This window comes from Rhipicephalus sanguineus, chromosome 4 (assembly GCF_013339695.2).
Source record: "Rhipicephalus sanguineus isolate Rsan-2018 chromosome 4, BIME_Rsan_1.4, whole genome shotgun sequence".
In the NCBI taxonomy this organism is placed as follows: Eukaryota; Metazoa; Arthropoda; class Arachnida; order Ixodida; family Ixodidae; genus Rhipicephalus; species Rhipicephalus sanguineus.
In genome coordinates this window covers 17,188,752-17,208,698 of record NC_051179.1, presented here as the reverse complement: position 1 = coordinate 17,208,698, position 19,947 = coordinate 17,188,752, and the positions used below count along the sequence as shown (strand labels likewise).

Below are 19,947 nucleotides of genomic sequence, written 5' to 3'. Positions count from 1 at the left end.
GACTATGCAAGTCTACGGCTTCTCACGTTAGTCAACCAGTGCGCAGTAAATACTTAACCGCACAGAATAGCTTACTTGACCCTCGGTCTAAATTTGCAGGAACAGTCACATAATGCCGGCAGTTCGTCACATAATACAGGCGTTCTTACTCCAGCGCCGTCCAAACGGTCGCAGAGTAGCAGACGAACAGGTTATAGGTAGCTCCACCTACGGCGAGCGGTTGAACGAGAGCGGGGACGCGCGCTCACATAGGACCCCCGATATCTGCGCAGGTCAGGAGTACAGTAGGTCGTGTTTCAGGCTATATCAAGTACGTCTCTTGCTGAGTGACGTGCAGTTTGCTATTGTGATATTTCCAGGTTCAGCCCACTCTAGTCTATGCTATTGAGTACGTGTAGTCTAGAAGCCAGAAGTATCCCACGAAACACAAAACCTCTATAAAACGTTTTATAGAGGTTTATAGAGGATTTAAACATTTTAAAGGCGTTTTATAGAGGTTATGTGTTTCATGGGATGTTGGTATATGCCAATTGGGAATACACAACTTCTGCCACTATGCACAATTTGGTATGTGGGAATTCACCATAATGGATACGTGGATGCCGTGGATGTAAATCCTTCAAGCTGTGGGCTCATACCCACTCTGAGGGAGTGGCCAAGAATTGGGTAGCTCAAAATAAAATAATTAAACTAAAAACAAGTAAGTATTTTTGCTGTTCTGGCTGTTTGGTAAGAATGACTTTCACTAGGCTCACAGTATATAAGTAGGTACGTGCCATGGCTATAGGGATCTGAATAGACGAAGATGTGTTCAAAACTTTAAAATTTCAGACATTCTTTCTTTAGGAGCCTCTTGGAAACTGCAGCGGGGATGTTTGCTTTACTGTGGAGTAACTTTTAGTTGTTTCAGGGAGAATGTCACAATTAGGTATTTGTAAGTTGCGTTTTATTCACTTCTTCAAAATTTTTGTTGGTCTCAATAATAAATAAACCCTCCTTTCAATACCACCCGAATCTTAATCCCCCGCAATGGGCATGTGTCATCAAAAAAAGCAAACGAAACGAAACCAACCAGAGCATACATATTTTCTTTTCTGTTTTAATTTAGCAACTTTAGGTTTCATTTTGTTTCCTATTTTCTGTATATTTTACTGCTAATTTGTTAAAGCAATGAGCCATCCGATTCATGGTCGATCCCCTGGGATGGTTGCAACCAGTTAAATGAAAATTGTTGAGCTACATAGAAGGGTATAAGGATAATTGAAAACATCAGATCAGTAAACATAAATGAGGGCTCCGCGTACAATCAATTCCCACATTAAGCGTACATGGAATCTAGCAATTTATTATTGTTTATTTTTTCGTTGAATCGACTTTGAGCACAACTGCACCTCAGGAGCTCTATCATTGCTGTCCACAATGGATTAGTAGAGACTGGGAGGTAGCTCACTCCTAATCTGGTGATGGGGACACCGCACTCGCCACGGACCTGTTACTAACTTTATTTTGATATTGACCACACTATACTAACGTCGCAATCGCTTCCACAGCGTTAGCTGTTGCTGATGCCGAGTTCTCGCAGTCCGTGCCCCGTGCATCCCACGTAAAAAGTTTCACACCTGACGAAGACCGACCAGGCAAGCACTGAAAATATGCGGCCAGTACTACTGCGGTCGATTAAACGCTTACAGCGAACCATGTCACATCGAGGAAATTCAGATCAGCATACATCACGTTCTGTGGCGAAAGTGCCATAAAAGCAATCGCCTACGTACGAAAGCAGTGAAGTCTTTCAAGCCGCTCCCGCACAGCCAAAGCGCGCAAGACGGTGGATAAACGCCATCGATGACAGGCGCATTGGCCTGGGTGCGACAAAACTTCGCAGTTATGTCGTTACATCACAGCATTTCAGTTTAGCGAGCCTTTGCTCTGAACAACCTACGTTATGTAAACAAATACAAGCCGCAAAAGCCGTCGCAAGCAGCAGACAGGAAAACCAACTGGAGGAAGTGAGTGCGGCGGTGGGGTCGCTGCAAACATGCCTAATTCTAGGTTACTGAGCAGTAAACACTTTAATAAAGAAGAGTAAGAGAAATTCACGCGATAGAGACGACTGAACAAAGCGTAGCAATAAAATGACGGGCAACGTGACTCCAGCATTTCAGCTGCACAAATGTAGCCCTCCTGCTACAGTACTCCTGCTGAGCTGCTTGAGTTGCTGCCCATTTTGTCCTTTCAGATGGTTCATTTGTCTACACCTTCCAAAGCAAGCTGCATGGTCACGTGGGCATTCGTTCAACGTGGAAAGCGGGAAAGCATAGAGGCGTAGAGGCACTGGTGGTGAGGGAAGACGTAAACTTTCGTGGAGGCGTGGACTGCGTGCGTGCGCTTTCGAAACAGTCGGCAACTTATCCTGTTGTGCACCGTCGGTGCTGTCGTATCGCTACGTATCGTCGTGTTACACCTCGGCACATCGACAGTGCGCCGATCGCATCGGGCCGCTCCTAGTGCTGCTGCTCGCCGAAGTGTTCTGACGTGATGGGCATGAACTGCGTTAAGGCTACAGCAAATTATTTCTTCGAATATGACACTCTGAAAGTCGTCCACATCGGGAACAAAAAGATTGGCGTGCTCAACAGGCTCATTCAGCTCTTCATCTTGGGATACATAATCGGGTAAGCGCATACGTTCGTTAGTATTCTTCACAAAAGAAATTGCTCTTGATGGTGTGTTACCGCGCTTTGCTCCCGTCGAATTAATTGTTTTCGGACGTTCTCAAACATTGAAGATATCTCAGAATTCGCGCGACCAGCAGTAGCCTATATTTGGCATAACTAATATAAAGATGTGAATCTAAGCTTGGAAAGTCGAGGACTAGCTCCGACATGATTGCGCGAAGGAACAATTATGAGGTGAATTGTTTTCATCAGAACAGCTTCAAGCTCATGTCGCTCGACCGCCTTACGCCCCGTGAGATTGTCTTGTCATTGCCCAGAGTACATCGAACCAATGTCCTTTACTTGAACGGGCAGATAAAGCGCGGTATTGTTTTCTACAGCTAGCTCGTCATTATCTTTGGGGCGTCTAGCTGTTGGTCTTATACATCATGAAGAGAACGGCCACGATTGCCGGCTCTCTGATGAACCACCAATTGTTTCGACTGTTGTCACCCAGTCCCATTTCTCACGGATAGAAGTACATCTATGTTGGTCCATTTTATCTTTGTTTTGTACCAATAAAGTAATTATATAGCGTCATCTTTTAGAAATAATTGTGCTGGTCTGAAATGTGCAGTGTATTCATTACTGACCACAAAAGCTATGGTCAGTATAGAACTAAACATAACAAAAATGTAAGTCTGTGAGGATTTCTCGTTCGAATACAACTTGTCCAATTTACTTTCTTCATAGTCAGTCTCTTTAAAATGTAACATCTTGCTGGTACCTTAGCTGGCAACCATATAACAAACAATGTGTTCTGGAAATTACATGCAGAAGATATAGCATCCAAAGCAAATAAAACAGTGGGTTACCTTCGAAGAAACTTCTTTCTCCACCGCCACAAATGGAATACGCATAATCTGTATGGAACTCGGGGCAGGTCACATAAATACACATGTTGGAAGCTGCGCAACTCGTTTCATTTTGGCTAACTACCAGCATTTAGCTAGCGTCACCCAAGTCAATGTATCTTTAAATCTCATCCCCCTAGCTGCCCACCGAAAGCACATGCACATTTTTCGTTTCTATAAAATATTTTATCATAGCTCTAAACATCGCTCCCGCTTAAATCAACCAGCACCCTTCAACTCCCTTCACCATAATCACCAACAAAAAAATCTGTCACCCATTCCTACACAGTAACTTATGCCCCATCATAATTTCCAAGAACTTGTAAAGAATGGAATTCCCTACCTGCATCATTAACATTTAGGTGCACGATAAAGAACCCCAGGTGGTCGAAATTTCCGGAGCCCTCCACTACGGCGTCTCTCATAATCATATCGTGGTTTTGGGACGTTAAACCCCAGATATTATTATATTATTATGCATCATTAACAAGCATCACCAGCTCTATTCAATATAAAAATGTCCTTAAAACACTGATACTTCAGTACCACTTTTGTGTTTCGTTCAGTAACAGATTATTTTGCTGGTTGCCTTCACCGTCTCTTGTTCACATTATCAGGGGCGTAGCAAGAAATTTTTTTCGGGGGGGGGGGGGGTTCAACCATACTTCATGTATGTTCGTGCCTGCGTTTGTATGTGTGCGTGTATATATACGCAAGCAAAATTGAAAAATTTTGGGGGGGGGGTTTGAACCTCCCCAACCCCCCCCCCCCTTGGCTACGCCCCTGCACATTATTATTAATATTACTGTTCACCATTTGCTTTATTATGTTATTGTATGTAAATTTTTAGCATTTCTAATATTTGTGCCTTAATTATTTTCTATATTTGTATGAAATGAGATTTGTCTTCTTTTTTACTATTGTGATTGCCTTTCCCCTCCAAAATGTACTCAGTTAACTTGATGGTAGACTAGATAGGTTAACTAGCCCCACATATGGTGTGCAATGCAGGTATGTCATCGTCTATCAAAAGGGATACCAGCAGTTCAGCACCTTCACTGCAGCTACAACAACAAAAGTCAAGGGCGTTCTGTCCACAGAAAATGTCTCTGACGATGCATTTTACCCATTCCTCGAAAACAAGTCTGTCTACAAGCGCATCTGGGATATTGCAGACATAGTTGTCCCTCCACAGGTAAGGTGCAGCCATTCTTTCGCCCATCATGGGTTCCCATGGGAGGAAGCAAGAGTATTGTAATCAACAATTGATCATGTATCTGTCATACTGGAGTACAATGAAATGGTGCATATTTGCAATTATATGCAGTAGAATGTATAGGGCTCATATCCTCTTGTAACAAGTCATAATCCAACAGCCAATTAATACATTATTGCAATAAGAATTTTCGTTCTCCTAAACTAATGTTTTTTTTTGTTGTTGTTGTTGTTATTGTTTGTTTATGAAATTTTCTGTTGAAGCGATCAAGATAAGATTTTTATGACAAGGACAATTGTCAACTATCCGTTGTAGCTTTATGCTGTACTGTCAGGTGATTGATAATTTTACTTCTCCTTAATGAACTGTATTTGTTTTGGTGCTACTAGGTATGGAATTGAGGCAAATAATTGGTTGCCAAATCATATAGTAAATCCAAATGATGTTAATATATTTATGCATTTCCTTGATGTACATTTATGCGACTTATCGTGATAATTAATCGAAACTCTAGTTATTGTTATAGATGTTCAAACGTGTCGTGTTGTTTGGTTGTAGCATAATTTTTATATATTTGTATGAATGTGTGTCTAAGTTATGGATGCAAGATGTTTTATATGTATGTGTCTACCTAATCGATACAAAGTGTTGCACCTCCCTGTAATGACTATCATGAAAGGTTTAACAGTATTTCCAAAAGAAGAAATAAAAATTAATTTCACGAACAAGGAAGTAGTACATCAATAAATCGATGAAAGTCTCATTCATTATTTGAACCATGCGACATACTCACAGGCACTAAGTATCAGCAGTAGTCGGCCGAGGGGGCAGTTTAGCAAGTGTGGCAGTGGTCCCCCTGAAATTTAAGCCTCCACCCTATTCAGGCCTACAGATTCTGGTCATGAATGGACCATTTATGTTGTTCTCATAGCTACCATGTTTCAAGGCTGTCGTGATGTTGCAAACTTAAAGAACAACAAAATTTTCTTAAAAACTGCGCAGCGACAGGAAACAAGGACATCTTTCTTGCATTAAGACTAAGCTTTCGTGCCTGAGAGCTTATAAAAGTTAGCAGAACACGCAAAAGTACAAGGAATATATGCTTTGGCTGTCTGTCTGCAGGAGACCAACCAATTTTTCGTGACAACAAATTTGATTATAACACCGAGCCAGGAAATGAAGACGTGTCCAGAGGTGAGCATGTTTTTTAATAGTTTATGTGGTAATTAAAAACGATCAAGAAGGTTTCCAGTTTCTAAACAGGCTCTCACTGTCTGAGAATATAGCAACTTGCTGTTTCTAGCCTATTAGTTTGCTTAACGTGCCAGTAATTAAAGGGACAAAGAGAAAAATGAGTTTTCTCGTATTAGTACATTACTCTTTCACAATATCAAAATCACCACACTTGCCGATAGAAGATGCTTGGTAAGTGAGGAAACATGCAAAAAAGTGAATGCATGTGGCGATGCCACCCCAAAGTTCCCACGCCAATCGCTGCGATGTCATAGATTTTGACAGCGTCTACTAGGAGGCAGCATAGCTCCTAATCAGTAAAAAATGAAGTGCATTATCCTCTGAGGAGGCCAGAGACTTAACATACTAAGTTTCTGAAAATTTCGTTCAGCCAATCTGGCCAAAATACCAAAAAAAGCACTGAAATTCGTGTCATGCTGACATACACGTGTGAAGTATCGTTGCGAAATTTTGAAATAAAACATTGACTGCAATTTTCTCTTTTATTAATAAAGCTAAGGTGATGAAATTAATGACATTATAGTTTTAAAAAAATAATTCGTCAGTCTAAATTGATTAATTACTTCACTTTAGTGTCCCTTTAAGCCCTGGGTGAGGGAGTTGTAAGAAACAAGTATTATACTGAGATGTGTCCGGATCATATGCTGCCATTCAGTTATTTGAGGATTCAGAGATACCATTTCGTGTGCTGTCTGTTGCAGGATCCAGCCATTAAAGATGCCCATTGCAAGAATGAGAATGATACTACGTCCTGTACACCAGGGAAGCCCCTCTTGATTGGAAATGGTATGTCCTGCACTGCAGCCCTCAATGTGGGTCTTTCATCGTTCTTCTTACTTGCATGCAGGATTTTTCATTAGCGACTACAAAACGCTCCTGCATCATGTCACAACACCACACAAGACAAATGATGAAGGAAGAAAACTATGACAACTATAACTACAGTCTGATATATATTTCTTTTGTGAGATGCATTGTATATGCACTAGCAAAGTGTTTTGCGTGTTTGTAACACATATCAATCCGCACTGTTAACGTTTATTTTTAAATTTATTTATTGCACTGTCGCAACATGAAATTTCAGTACAGTCAACCGTAAAAGTTTACAGACCATGTGAACGCGCGGTCAGCAGCCTCTTTACGGCATTTTCGGTACGTCAACAGTGATCGGCAGTAGGGCTATGCCAAAGATGCATCCCTCTCTTAATCAATGTCCTGTCCATTTTCTCAATGGCCGTAAATATTTCCTATCTCTCTCTTGTTGACATGACACACTCTTTGGCAGCCATGGCTATGTACTTTTGTCTTGAGAGCAGTATATCAGTATAACTGTTATCAATCGCAGCTCTTCGCACAAACTCTTATCTACCCAAAAGCACTTGCTATCAATTGCTGCTATGACCTTACTGCAGATGAGTGTTTTTGTGAAAACAACGAGCTAGCAGTGCATTGCATGGCAGTAGGAAATTGATATGCAAGTGAATAACGACAAGACCCATTTCTGGCTCAGTGATGTGGTCAATGGTAGGTGGCGCACTGCTAGGCAGCAGACAGACAGTTTGGCTTGTGCTCGTGTGGTCTGTAAACTTTGACTGTGCAAAGAAAGGTTGATACTATCAACAACGAAAATAAGAAACCGATTGCCTCTGGCTGCTTTGTTGTAGGAATTGGACATCGCACTTTCCTATAGTTATGATTGAGTAATTATTTACAGGAAGTAAATGTATGTATTCCTGCGAATGAATAATTGAATATCTCCTGGGATAAAGCTTGTAGCCATATTAAATAGTACAAGAAATGGAATGTAGGACAGGTGTCCATGTTCTGTGGTATCACTTTTGGGGCATGAAGGACCATATTAATGCAATAGTGATAAAGAACCCATGGCTGAAAATGTGGTATTGGGGTCTGTGCCATTGCCGGCAACATTGGTTGTGAGGGAAAAAATTGGGATTGTCCATGAGCAAAAAATCCCGATGGATGCGAAGAATAAAAATTAGGGTTCAATCCAGGATCAAACCCAGGTATCTTGCATGGTAGTCAAGCATTCTACCATATAGCCATGCCAGTGTTTGATACTGCTTCGAAGATATAACCTATACAGTTGACATGTCGGGCAAGGAGTCACATAACAGATGCAATATTGCATGGCAGAAGCGTAAAATCGCATCGGGCGTTACACCATGTAAATTGCACAAGTGGGTGGCTGAAAGCTGCCAGCTCATTAGAAAGGGCTGAGCTATAATTCGTCATTATCATCATAAATAAGCCACAGCGTCAACTAAGTGTGCAGCTGTGTAGGTGTGCATATTGCCTTACAGGCACGCAGTGGTTACTTCGCAACTGTAATTGCAGCGGTGAGTTTACAACAGCCGATCTCATGCACACAGATGTGCCTTCCTTCACAGCACTGTTGAGGTGTTCACCGAGAAGCAGAGCACGGCGACCGAATGAGAAGGGAATGCGAACAGGGCGTGATAACTCTATCGCATTGCACTCTTAACGAAGCTTAAGCATCCTCCAAGTTTATGACTAGAATAAGGGATTAGTGGTAATGGTTGCTGTCTTCATCATCGTTGAAATCACGAGACTTTGTAGTAGAGACGATAAGTTTACTTAACCAGAAGAATGCACATGCCACACAGTCTACACTACGCCACACAGGCGAACAGCACGAGAGTCTCTCATGTCAACGTCGTCTCTTCGACTGGCCACATCAGAGAACCACGCTTCTCATGGAGGTGCTAGCAATGTACCAACATGGTGCATGTTTGTTCTATTTGGCCGTTAGTTCAGTGCTGTGGCAAAAAGGGATGGAAATAGGGATCAGAGCAGTCTTTATTTATGTAGTCTGCAGCATGTGAGGAGTACATAATTCAGATTTGTTGGTGGTTGGTTCCGTTTTTGGGGAATTTTTTTCTCACACAACTTGTGGCTTTGCACCGTGCAGGTGTTATGACAGGGCGTTGTGTAAAGGCAGCGAAGCCAAATGATACGCTGCACGTGTGCGAGATTTCAGGCTGGTGCCCCGTGGAGCAAGACTTTGGGCCATTGTGAGTGCATTCCTTTTCTTTCTCCCCTTTCTTCAGGTGCCAAAAAATTATATCTCGGAAAAGCTCAACTGTTGGTGCATTCCTGCAAATTGTGTCCATGTTGCACGCAGATTGCTGCCAGCCGACTGGACTAGCTTAGCGGCTATAGTGTTGCACTGCTGAGCTTGAGGTTGCGGCTTTGATACCGACGACAAAGGCTGTGTATTGATGGGGCGTAATTTGCAAAGTGCCCTTGTATATTTATTTAGGTATACGTTAAAGAACCCTAGGTGGTCAAAACTAATCTGGAATCCTCCACTGTGGCTTGCATCCTAATCGTATCCTAGTTTTGACACAAAAAAACCCAAGAATTTATTCTTATTTTTATAGATTGTTGCCCAGCTTTCTTTGCTGCATTGATTCATCTGCCTCTTGTCATCCTGAGGGTCGGTTGTATACTGCCATATGTGTATATGGTGAGCACGAATATAAAAAAAAATGTGAAAAGGCTTTTGTCAGTATCAGTGTGTGATAAATATGTTCTTATAATGAATATTGGATATAAGGAAAGTATATATGTGTCAGATTTGACTGTTATAATGAGCTTCAGCTGTAACTCTGGGCATGCTCAAGTCTCCCTGAACTTTGTGTCTCTAGAGGTCTCCTTTGTAAATGTCTGGTGGTAACATCATTTGCATGCGTCATTTCATGCCAAGCATCCCAGACAGTGTGCTTGACCATATTGGAATTTTGCACAAGTTTGGCAGTTCAGTGTGGCACATGTGCATGTAGCAGCCCCCTCAAAACAGTATTTTTCAAGGAGCCACAACTGGTCATAATAAAAAAATAAACACATTTTGTATTGCAGGTGCATTTCTTTCTGTTCACTTGTAAATGAGTTCCTAACTATGTGCTGCCTAGCTATGCACAGTGTCTGGTACTGTTTTTCTTGCTTGTGATTTTTACTTAACTTTTTTTTTTAGTGTCAAGATGTAGCATTTCTACAAATTTACAGTAAAAATAATTTTCAATGTAAGGTACTCTATCAAACATTATGTGTTCTTTGTTGGTATTTTGTTTCATGTGGAACTTTATTGGGAAATGATGAATTTTCAGAAAGGAGAAGTGCTGTAAATTTGGGAAAATTTACCGCACTTACTCGTACACAGTTACTCATTTGCTAGTTATGCATTATAGCAGTTGATGTAAAAATGTTGGGCTGTGCGATTACATTGCATGTTAAAGAACCTCAGGTGGTGAAAATTCTCCAGAGCCCTCCAATCCGACATTTCTCATAGCCTGAAATGCATTGGGGCGTTAGACCCCATAATCATACCAGCCAACCTAAAAATCTTGGACAATGTACACATAAAGCTGCACATGTTCTACATTGTTTGTATAAGCAGAATAACTTTGAAGCAGTAGAAACCTGTTAATATTCTGCTCACTGCAGCACTCATTCATCGCATCCTATCTGACTATCAAGGGAGTTAAAACCTTGAGAACTATAAAAAGCATTCGAATCAATTTGGAATTGTGCCACCTGAAAAATTTTGTGACATCTCATTGCCTTGAAAGGAAGTGCAGAAGTACGCAGTTTGCACTATGCTTCATTAAGTACAGTTTCAAAATAGAATCTGATCACTTTAAACAGCTTGATTAAATGTGTTTGCAAATGTAACACAAGCAGAAGTCAGACAATATGAAACCTACTGTGCACAATGCCCTTGAATCCTGTCACATGTGTGCGATTAAAGCAATGCTTAGTTATGTCAGGGCAATACATAGTAAATGGTACATTAACAGGGTTTAATTAAGTCAGTCTACTAAAGACACACATTCCACTTGTTTTGTTATGTCTTTGCAGGCAGAATGGCTCAGCATTGTTGTCCGGCGTTCGAAACTTCACAGTGCTCATCAAGAACTACATCGAGTTTTCACTTTTCCATGTTAGAAGGCAAGCAGGCAATATTTGCCTCTAATTTCATGTAGCGTTAATGTTGCCACTCTTCCTTACTTGCATGGTTGTTAACCCTTTCAGGTGCGACTTGTATGCCAAATTTACACATTATTGCAAGGGACTCAACACTGTATTGCAAAAAAAAAATAATGTAATAAAATATGCTGATTTGTGTGTTTTTCAATAAATAATCTTAATTAAACTGTAATTAAAGATCTATTGATTCTGAGGTCATTCATGTTCGGTTTTTGCATAAAAAGATTCACTCTCAGGCTAGAAACACCGCGCAATTTCGTTTTCGGCTATACTCATTTCAAGCGCACAAAGAATTATATTTTTGACGTGGCACATGGAAAATGGCACATTGAACATGGTGGTGCCTTCAGCAAAGTGATAATATGCAACAGTATGCTGTAAAGTTAAATGAAGACACATTCATTACACAGGAGGTTCAGTTCATACAAAGCTCAGTTAACTTGTTCTTTCTTGGCAACTAGTTGACACGACTAGAAAAAAGAAAGTTGTGTATACAAATGGCTGCAAAGCATCTTAAAGGGTTAATGGATAGCCCCTCTTCCTCACTTGCTTGGTTCTTAATAGAATGTGTAAGATACTCAGGAGGCATGCTTACAGTACAAGCAAACAACGTATTTGTATAGACAAACATTGAAAGAATGAAAAAACACTGATTTGATTTCTGCTGCAATACTCCCAAAAAATTTTAGATCATTGCACAATGTAACCACTTATGTATTTATTCATTTCAGTAGATCATTTTTTTAGTGCTAACATCCTGGTTTGTCATTTAGACTGCACATTTAGAGCTGTGCAGAACAAAGCAGGCAAAGGATGATGTGTGGTTATATTTGAACAAAACTAATGGGCAATTTCATCGCACATGCAACTCGCTTGCATTTCTACTTTTTTTTATGCTTGCATATTCATTTAAGTGGGAAATGACTTAGGTTCATATTAATAAAATACACTTTCGCAGCACCAAAAGCACCACTCTTGTTGCGAGAAGATGCTTCGTAATCGAGAAATCATGCAAAAAGAGAATGCAGGTGGTGACGCAACTTTGAAGTTTCCACATCCGGCTCACCACGAAGTCATATATGTTGACAGCGTCTACTTGGGCCTGCATAATTAATAATCAGTAAAAATGAAGTAAATTGTCCTCTGAGGGTGCCATAGACTTATAAAGAAAAAAGTGTTATGAAGTTTTATTGAGCATTTTTCGCTAAAATACAGGAAAGCTCTTTGAAATCCATTACATCATGCTAACATTTATGTGCAAAGATCTCAGGGAGAGATTTCAAAATGAAACTGTGACGTGCATTCATTTTTTTAATAATTAACATGTAATAATGTTAATTATTGATTACAATGGGGTGCTCAATGATGAAGGGATGTAATGACAATAATAAAATACTCAATGAATAAATTATCAGTTTAAACTTATTTATTGTTTCACATTAGTGTCCCTTTAAGAAAGTCATGAAACAAAAAAGGCATTTACTGTCATTATTGATTTCACTGTAACATTCTACTTGCAGGAGCAACGTCCGTGACATTGAAAATTCGACATATCTCAAATACTGTCGATATCATCCTGAAAAGGATCCGCACTGCCCCGTATTCCGGATTGAAGACATGGTAGATGCTGCTGGTGAAGATTTCGATGATGTTGCTACCAAGGTAATGTGGCCACATTCTTTAGCCCTTTAGGTGTTTTGATTTATAACGGAAGCTTTTGACTGTAAAGAACTCATTAAGTAAACTTTATTACGACTGCCAGCTTCTATCATGCTGTACTTACTGAATGCATGCACTACGTTATGGTATGTTTTTTTTTATATTGCAGAAACTTGGAGTTAGCACTTTCATTGCAATGAGAAAATTATTGTCTTTTCATAGGTTGGAGAAAAAAAGATTTTGCCACTACATATAATACCTTAGCACACCTTCCTACACAGCAAACTGTAGACAACAAAATGCTGATTCCAAGAACTTATGCTGCAAGGCAAAATATTTTACTATATAACACACTGACAAAAATTTTGAAGCAGACGGTGATAGCCATGCGTTTTTTTAAAAGAAAACATACCAACGTATATACACACATTTATTTGCAAATAAGTGTGTAAAAATATCGCACGTTCAAATCTAAAATGGTTCTGAAGGCACAAACCCTGGTCTACAAGTTTGTAGCATTAAGTATCGGATAAACAAACTCAACTTGTCTAAATTGACAACTGAAATTATCGATGTTTGAATTTACTTCACAATTTTTGCAGTACTTACATTGTAACGAAAGGATTAAATAGTAAGTACCATTTTCACAACTAATGTAAAAAAATAACCTGTAGTGCTCTTGTCTACCAATTTCACTTATTGTTTCAATCATTTGGCATCTATGGTGCCTTTTATTACACCGTGATATTCAGATGTATTGCCAATGGCAATCTACCACTGTGTGCCTGCTTTCTCTTACAAGTAAAAAAAAAGGGAAACTTCTGTTGTGGCCCATCAGCAAAGATCGAAACGTAGAACTGCAGCATCATAAAATACAGCTCACAGACCACTTCATGTGTGTGTTACGTGTGTTCTACCAAGCCACTCATTCTGAACTTCTGGTGATATTCGAGAGTTTGGTGGAAACCCGCCTGGCCGGGGAAAGACATAGACGAAGGAAACACAGCGCCGACCAAAAGTAAAACTTTTGATCGGCGCTGTGTTTCTTAAACTCTCTTAAAGCGGGCTCAACGGACTTGCTCAAGCGAAGAAGACGCACATAGTGACGTGGAGACCGTCCGTCGGGAGCTGGCCGCATGCGGTTACCCGTCCTCATTCATCAATTCAGTTCAACGTCAACTATCGCGGCCTGTCCAACCAAGCAATCCTTCAGCAAAGAAAAGAGCGTCGGTGCCGTATGCTCCGGGCTTCAGTGAGGCACTCGCCAGAATTTTGCGCTCCTATGACGTACAGGTCTCCCATATACCTGCACGCAAACTTGGAAACAGCCTCACGAACGTCAAGGACAAGTTAGAGCGGGAGAGGTTTCCAGGTGTCGTCTACAAAATCCCTTGCACAGATTGTACACATGTTTATATCGGTGAGACCGGCAATTTCAAGAGAAGGTTACGTGAGCGCTGCAGTGACGTGAAAAACAGAAAGTCAAATGCACTCGCCGAACATGTTGTGTCCACGGGCCATGCGATCAACTGGGAAGATGCTTCCGTCATCGCCACGGAAAAGAAACTCTTTCCACGGCTTCATCTCGAATCATTGTTTATTCAAACCACTGCGCACACGCTGAACAAGAACTGTGGTAATCTTCCGCCTGTGTATGCCCGTTGCCTCAAACATGTGATTAGACAACCTCATAAGTAAGCGAACTTGCTGCACATGCTTCATTGTGAACAAGGCTCCCGTGTGGGAGCCGAAACGTCTTTTTTAAGAATATATTTTTACTTTTGGTCGGCGCTGTGTTTCCTTCTTCTTCTGGTGATATTCATAGCCATAAAAAAAATAGCAAAAACAAAAGTGTAACAACATTTACGTGCAACTTTCTGAAACTTTTCGAAAGGCATACAACTGTCTGAAAGAAAGCCATGAAACTTTGTTGTCCTGTGAACGAAACAGTTCCTTGATTTCCATGTCTTCTCTAATCTGCATTTGCCTGTTTCCCTTGTTGTTTATAGGGTGGCGTAATACAGGTGCTTATATCATGGGACTGCAACTTGGACTTTGACATAAAGTACTGCATTCCCAGTTATTCCTTTCTGCGCCTGGACGATCCCAAGGCTGCATTAGCTAAGGGTTGGAATTTTAGGTGAGTTGTTTTCATTGTTTGCTGGTTTTATTTGGTTGCGGCTATTTAAGCTGTATTCACACATTGGACCAAGGACCAAAAGTGTGATTCGAGCCCACGGATTGTGTACTACGTCACCATACGTCGGCTGCTTTTGCAGTCCCACTTTGATCCGTGCAGAGCGATTCATGAAACGGCATAGGCCCAAATCACAGTTGGGATATTTGGGGAGAAATACTGAAATCCTCCCTGGCAGCGTGCATTCTTCCCTCTCGTGTGAATGCTGGCTGCGGAGCGATCCAAATCTCGTCACATGTCACGTGACTGATTCATCCGTGATCACGCCCGTCAAGTGAATACAGGTTTAACAGCATGATCAAATGTTTGATTATGTACCGTGTCATGGCATGCAATGTCACCACATGCCATAGTGTCATGGCATTACTTCGCTACGTGATGTGCTATTGTAGTAACTATGGTTACTTGAAATTGACGCATATTCATCTTTGAACAGAGCCTGGTTTGTACATGTGCCACTGTGTCTTGGCAGGTACCCCAAGTACTACAACGAGAAGGAACGCAGCCTGGTAAAAGCGTATGGCATCACTTTCGTAATCCTAGTTCAAGGCAGGGCGGGAAAGGCCAGTCCCATTCCTATCGCCATCAACATAGGATCTGGCCTTGGTTTGATGGTTGTGGTAAGTGGACATGGCGTCATGTCAACTAGTGGCGCAACTAAGTGTGAAAAGAAATGCTCTGCGTTGACAAAAGGAGTATATGTTCTTATTGCCCATGCATGTTATTTTGCTGAGTCACTGTGATTTGTTATATATTATGGCTTATTCATTGGTCGGTATCGTATGAATTATATTTATTTATTGGAGAGAGTGGTCTTCAAGCATCATCTGATTTTTCTTGCTTTGCCTGTCTCTTTCTTTTTTGCAGGCCACTGTGCTGTGTGACCTTGTTGTACTTAACTGCCTGAAGCGTCGAGATTTGTACAAGTCTAAGAAGTACAAGTTTGTTACGAGCGAGGAGAACTATAACGTAAGTTGAGTTTCTTGCTTGCAGTTACCCGGCTGTTGTGGCTTGCGTAGTTTGCTAAATGACCGTATAATATCAACTTTCTGCAGGTGTTTGTAATATGACGTAAGTTGAGCATTTGCTTCCAAATTCGCTTTCATTAAGATGTAATGGGCTCCAGTATGGTAGATATTTTTACCTTGAATATCAGTAGAGCACCTCATTTCATTGCTTACCTGTGAGGGTGGATACGTTGTACAAATTTCACCCAGTTAATATAAGGGAAAACACGACCATTGCAATTGATACCAGAGTGAGCAATGTAATATACTGTTTATCAACATCAAAATCATCCATTTACTTGTAAATATATGTTTATTAATTCAGCCAATAAGGTTAGAGGTAATGAATAAACTGCAACTCATACAATGTTTACGCTAACTTTAATGAGCAAAGGCTAATGACTCATTGTATCGACAGAGCCAGTTTGCAAAGCAGAACCTAGAGCATGCACCATTCAAGCACTCAACATTGCGAAGGCTTACAGGAATACTAAAATGTTTCGTTACCTTTTTACTACAATGTAAATATATATAGTACAATAAATATTTAATAGTTGCAAAACACAACTTCATTGAAGCTTTACAAAAGGTAGCATGTATAGACTTCTCTTGACGCTGCTGCGAATTTAATGGCAACTGCTTGTTGCACGCTGTATATCAGAAATGTGGTCTGGGCAGGCAGGTGTTGTAGCATCTCATTTTATGCTAGGTAGCGTACATTAAGATGTCTTTCTAAACGAATCCCCCTCCCCCTCTTGGCTGGCTCTCTGGTAAAACCTACATTTTTCCTCTTGCCACAGACTAGTATGTGTACTCCTGATATTTTCTTAATCAAACAGGCTGACGCTGTGTCTGCACATAATATTAAACAAAACTCACCATAACGTCAGAAATTTTAATTTGGTGTGAGTCAGTAATTTACCTGGAGAAGCTGTTTGTGTCATTATGTTTTAGCGTAAAGGAGACACAAGGACACAGCGCTGTGTTCTCATGTCTTCTTTTGTGTCTTTTGTGTGTTCTAAAACATAAGATATGCAGTACCAACTAGCCCACCGGTCATTTTTATTGTTAGTGTCAAAATGTGCATGGTAAATGTTGAAACTTGCACCAACTTTGGAATGCAAGTGAAATGCTCTTTTCAGGTAGTGCTTACCTGTGCAGCCCAATTGATGTCCTTTTTTACTCTTTTTTTGCAGGGATACACAAACCAGTCATTCTCTTAGCTTATTCAAATATTCGTGCCCAAAGAATGCTGGGGCAAATTAGAAGAGATTTTTGTGCTTGTGTAATGATGAAATAAGGAGCCTTTGTTATGTAACATTTTGGCAGTGGGACGATTGTTAATCTTTCACATCTTGTGTGTTCACTGTGAATGGATGTTACATTATTCTTGCATTTTAACGTATGCAAGACTTCATTTATATGCTTCAGAAGTGCTCTCTATGCATTGTATTTTTACCTGACATCTGTGGTAATAATGTTTATATGCTAGCTTTATTTAAAAGCAAGTTAGGTATTTTCCTGTATGGGATTTTATTAACGTAAGCCTTTCTTTGTGCCGTAATAAAAAAGTATACAATTGTTTCCTCCATTTCTTTAAAGTACAATAATGAGGAATATTAAATACCGCAAACTGAGCTGTAATAGCAGAATGGCCACTATTACCATGAGAGGTGGCATTATGAGGCAAAAAAGCACAAATATGAAAAAGTAGTAGCATACACCGTATTGTGGTTCCCACTTTAGGTTGTTGTGGTGTCATGAATGTCGATGGTATTGAGCTGGATTTGGTTGCATTCTAAGGGAAACAAAGCATTCAACCTAACTTGTAAAATTTTCTGCACAATAAACAATCCAAAATGCGATACCTTACTTTGACACCTGTGGCTGATATATTGACACTGCAGTTCTTGCACAAAATTCAATTGGATGAAGTTCAGCCTTCATTTTTTTTAGCGATAACCAATCTCCCCATAGATAAAACAGTTAAAATAGAGTTTTGTAAGATTGACTTACAACCTAATTTGTAAAATTTTCTACACAAAAAACAATTCAAAATACGATAACATACTTTGACACCTGTGCTTTTTAGTGTTCCTTGAAAGAATGCTTCTATAGTGAGGACATTAAAAAAGCTAGCTTGAAGATTGGCACTGGACTGCTATGCTGTAGTGCCGTCATTTGAATGTATTTGTTTTTATAACTTAAGCGGTGAAAATTCATAGCAGGTGTTAAGGCCTCCACAAGATTTTATTGCACCACACTAATCATTGGTGTGGCTAAACCCAAATTGACTTTATTATATTGGTAACTGTCTTTTTTACATAAGAGCAACATTCAAGCCAAGGTGGCTGAATGAATTATCTACCACAATTAATCTCTTAGGATGGCTGTATGACATTGACATATTTTTAGAGCTATAACTTAATTTAGGCTCATTTTCTGACAAAACACTTGTTTATTCCTTCATGAAGGATTCATGATTTTCACGTGACTCATGACATTTTGTTACTGATCAGCACCAAATGAGATTCTTTCCAGAGACTTCTTTTTTAGCTTTTCGTCATTTGTATTAGTTTTTTTGCTGTGGCACATATTCAGATGATCAAAGAACAAAATAATGAGTGATTAGAATGTGTAACATGACAAAAAGTAGGAAAAAACCTTAGAGATCAGATTCACCAGATGATTTGCATTTTGCAGCTGCATGTATTAATGCATTTCTGTCTTTATGTCCATATCTAGACAAAGTTGTTACACTGCCTGTCTTCTCCAGCACAGTTGCACACATTTGAAATAAGTCTACGTGTCCTTCATTGGGATGTCCTCTGTTGAGTTTTTTCTTGAGATTTTTAATATTATACATAATGCTCAGCAACCAACGCTAACTTGTTTAATGAGAACATATTCTTCCTTCTTTTTTTTTCCTGTGGTTGTGTTTTTGTCCTTATGTCCAATGTTGTTGCTAGCAAAAGACAGTGGCATGCTTGGGAACCGAAAGCTTTTATCTGAGGTCATGACACAACTTCGTGGAGCGTGCTAACGGGCACTCAACCGCATGCAACAACATGGATCTCAACTGTGATGACAAACCAGTGACAAGAGCTGAGAGATTTACCAGCTGTCCATGTGACAGTCTAGGTTTTGTCATTTTCCTACCAAACGTGTTGTGTTACGTATATGCATGCAGCACCAGCTGTGTTTACGAGATTTTGCCGTGTCAAGATCATTTTGAATTCTAGTCGAAATGCACTGTAATGCCTGGAAGCTTCTGATTATTTGATGTACTGCTTAAGCTCGCTCTCAAAAATAAATCTTGTTTCATTTGTATCTATTTCTTTGTCAGCCACCAAAGTACAGAGGCACAAGAAGATGAGTGTACATCTAAGGTCTAAATTTATTAAATACATTCATTCTGTGTGAGTATTAAGTGCGAGTAGGTTTACAAGTGTGCTGCACAGTACGAAATCATCTATTGCAATGGTAATCAGTGAAATTTGAGTATTATGACTACAGAAATTAAATAATGAGTTTTCAGAATGGAGGCCAATGTAGGAAGCATACTGTCCAGGTGTGAGTTGGTACTTTTAATTTAGGTTCACTGATAATGTGCCTTACAATCTCAATGATGTTAGCTATATGATGTCGTGACTGGAAAGTTGCAAGCGTACACATTGTTTGTCTCTAAGATGTCCTGTTTATACTTGTTCTTTACACTTTTTATACTCAATAAACCGAGTTGCAATGCTTTGTGCTTGATCTTCTACCAAAAGAAATGCCAAGATTTTTTACTAGCATAAATGTGGAAGTGCGTATCACTCATTTTTCATTATCCAGAGGGCACCATGACTGATCTATTATACCTATTCTTCCATTTTTCAATTTCAATCGCTTCAATTTTCATCGCCTTTTGGGTGAGTTTACGTGTCTTTTCAAGTGCACTGCACCTTCCATGTGGTGGTAAATTGGTAGTGTGTCCGCCTCAAGTGCGCGACGTACCGGGTTCGATCCTCAG

The 19,947-nt window shown here is 40.1% G+C and overlaps 2 protein-coding genes across 3 annotated transcripts in view; one reads left to right on the top strand and one right to left on the bottom strand.

Annotated features, from left to right (window-relative positions):
* The window catches only part of LOC119389503 (leucine-zipper-like transcriptional regulator 1), a 166,122-nt gene extending 164,135 nt beyond the window's left edge, over nt 1–1,987 (bottom strand). The window contains exon 1 of the mRNA XM_049414450.1: nt 1,776–1,987. The gene's annotated coding sequence lies outside the window, so the exon portion shown is untranslated. The remainder of the gene's footprint in view (nt 1–1,775) is intronic.
* Nucleotides 1,988–2,365: 378 nt separating this feature from the next.
* Nucleotides 2,366–19,682, top strand: LOC119389498 (P2X purinoceptor 4). 2 transcript variants are annotated; one of them, XM_049414458.1, is made up of 11 exons: nt 2,366–2,675; nt 4,583–4,766; nt 5,910–5,981; nt 6,743–6,827; nt 8,992–9,094; nt 10,941–11,030; nt 12,590–12,731; nt 14,738–14,868; nt 15,398–15,545; nt 15,793–15,894; nt 18,902–19,682. In XM_049414458.1, exons 1-11 carry the CDS (start codon nt 2,539–2,541, stop codon nt 18,950–18,952), a joined length of 1,245 nt encoding a protein of 414 aa, XP_049270415.1. In that variant the 5' UTR covers nt 2,366–2,538; the 3' UTR covers nt 18,953–19,682. The 2 variants fall into 2 exon arrangements, with proteins under 2 accessions (XP_049270415.1, XP_037512719.1); XM_037656791.2 differs by having other exon boundaries at nt 2,367–2,675; nt 17,129–19,682.
* The last annotated feature ends 265 nt before the right edge of the window (nt 19,683–19,947 follow it).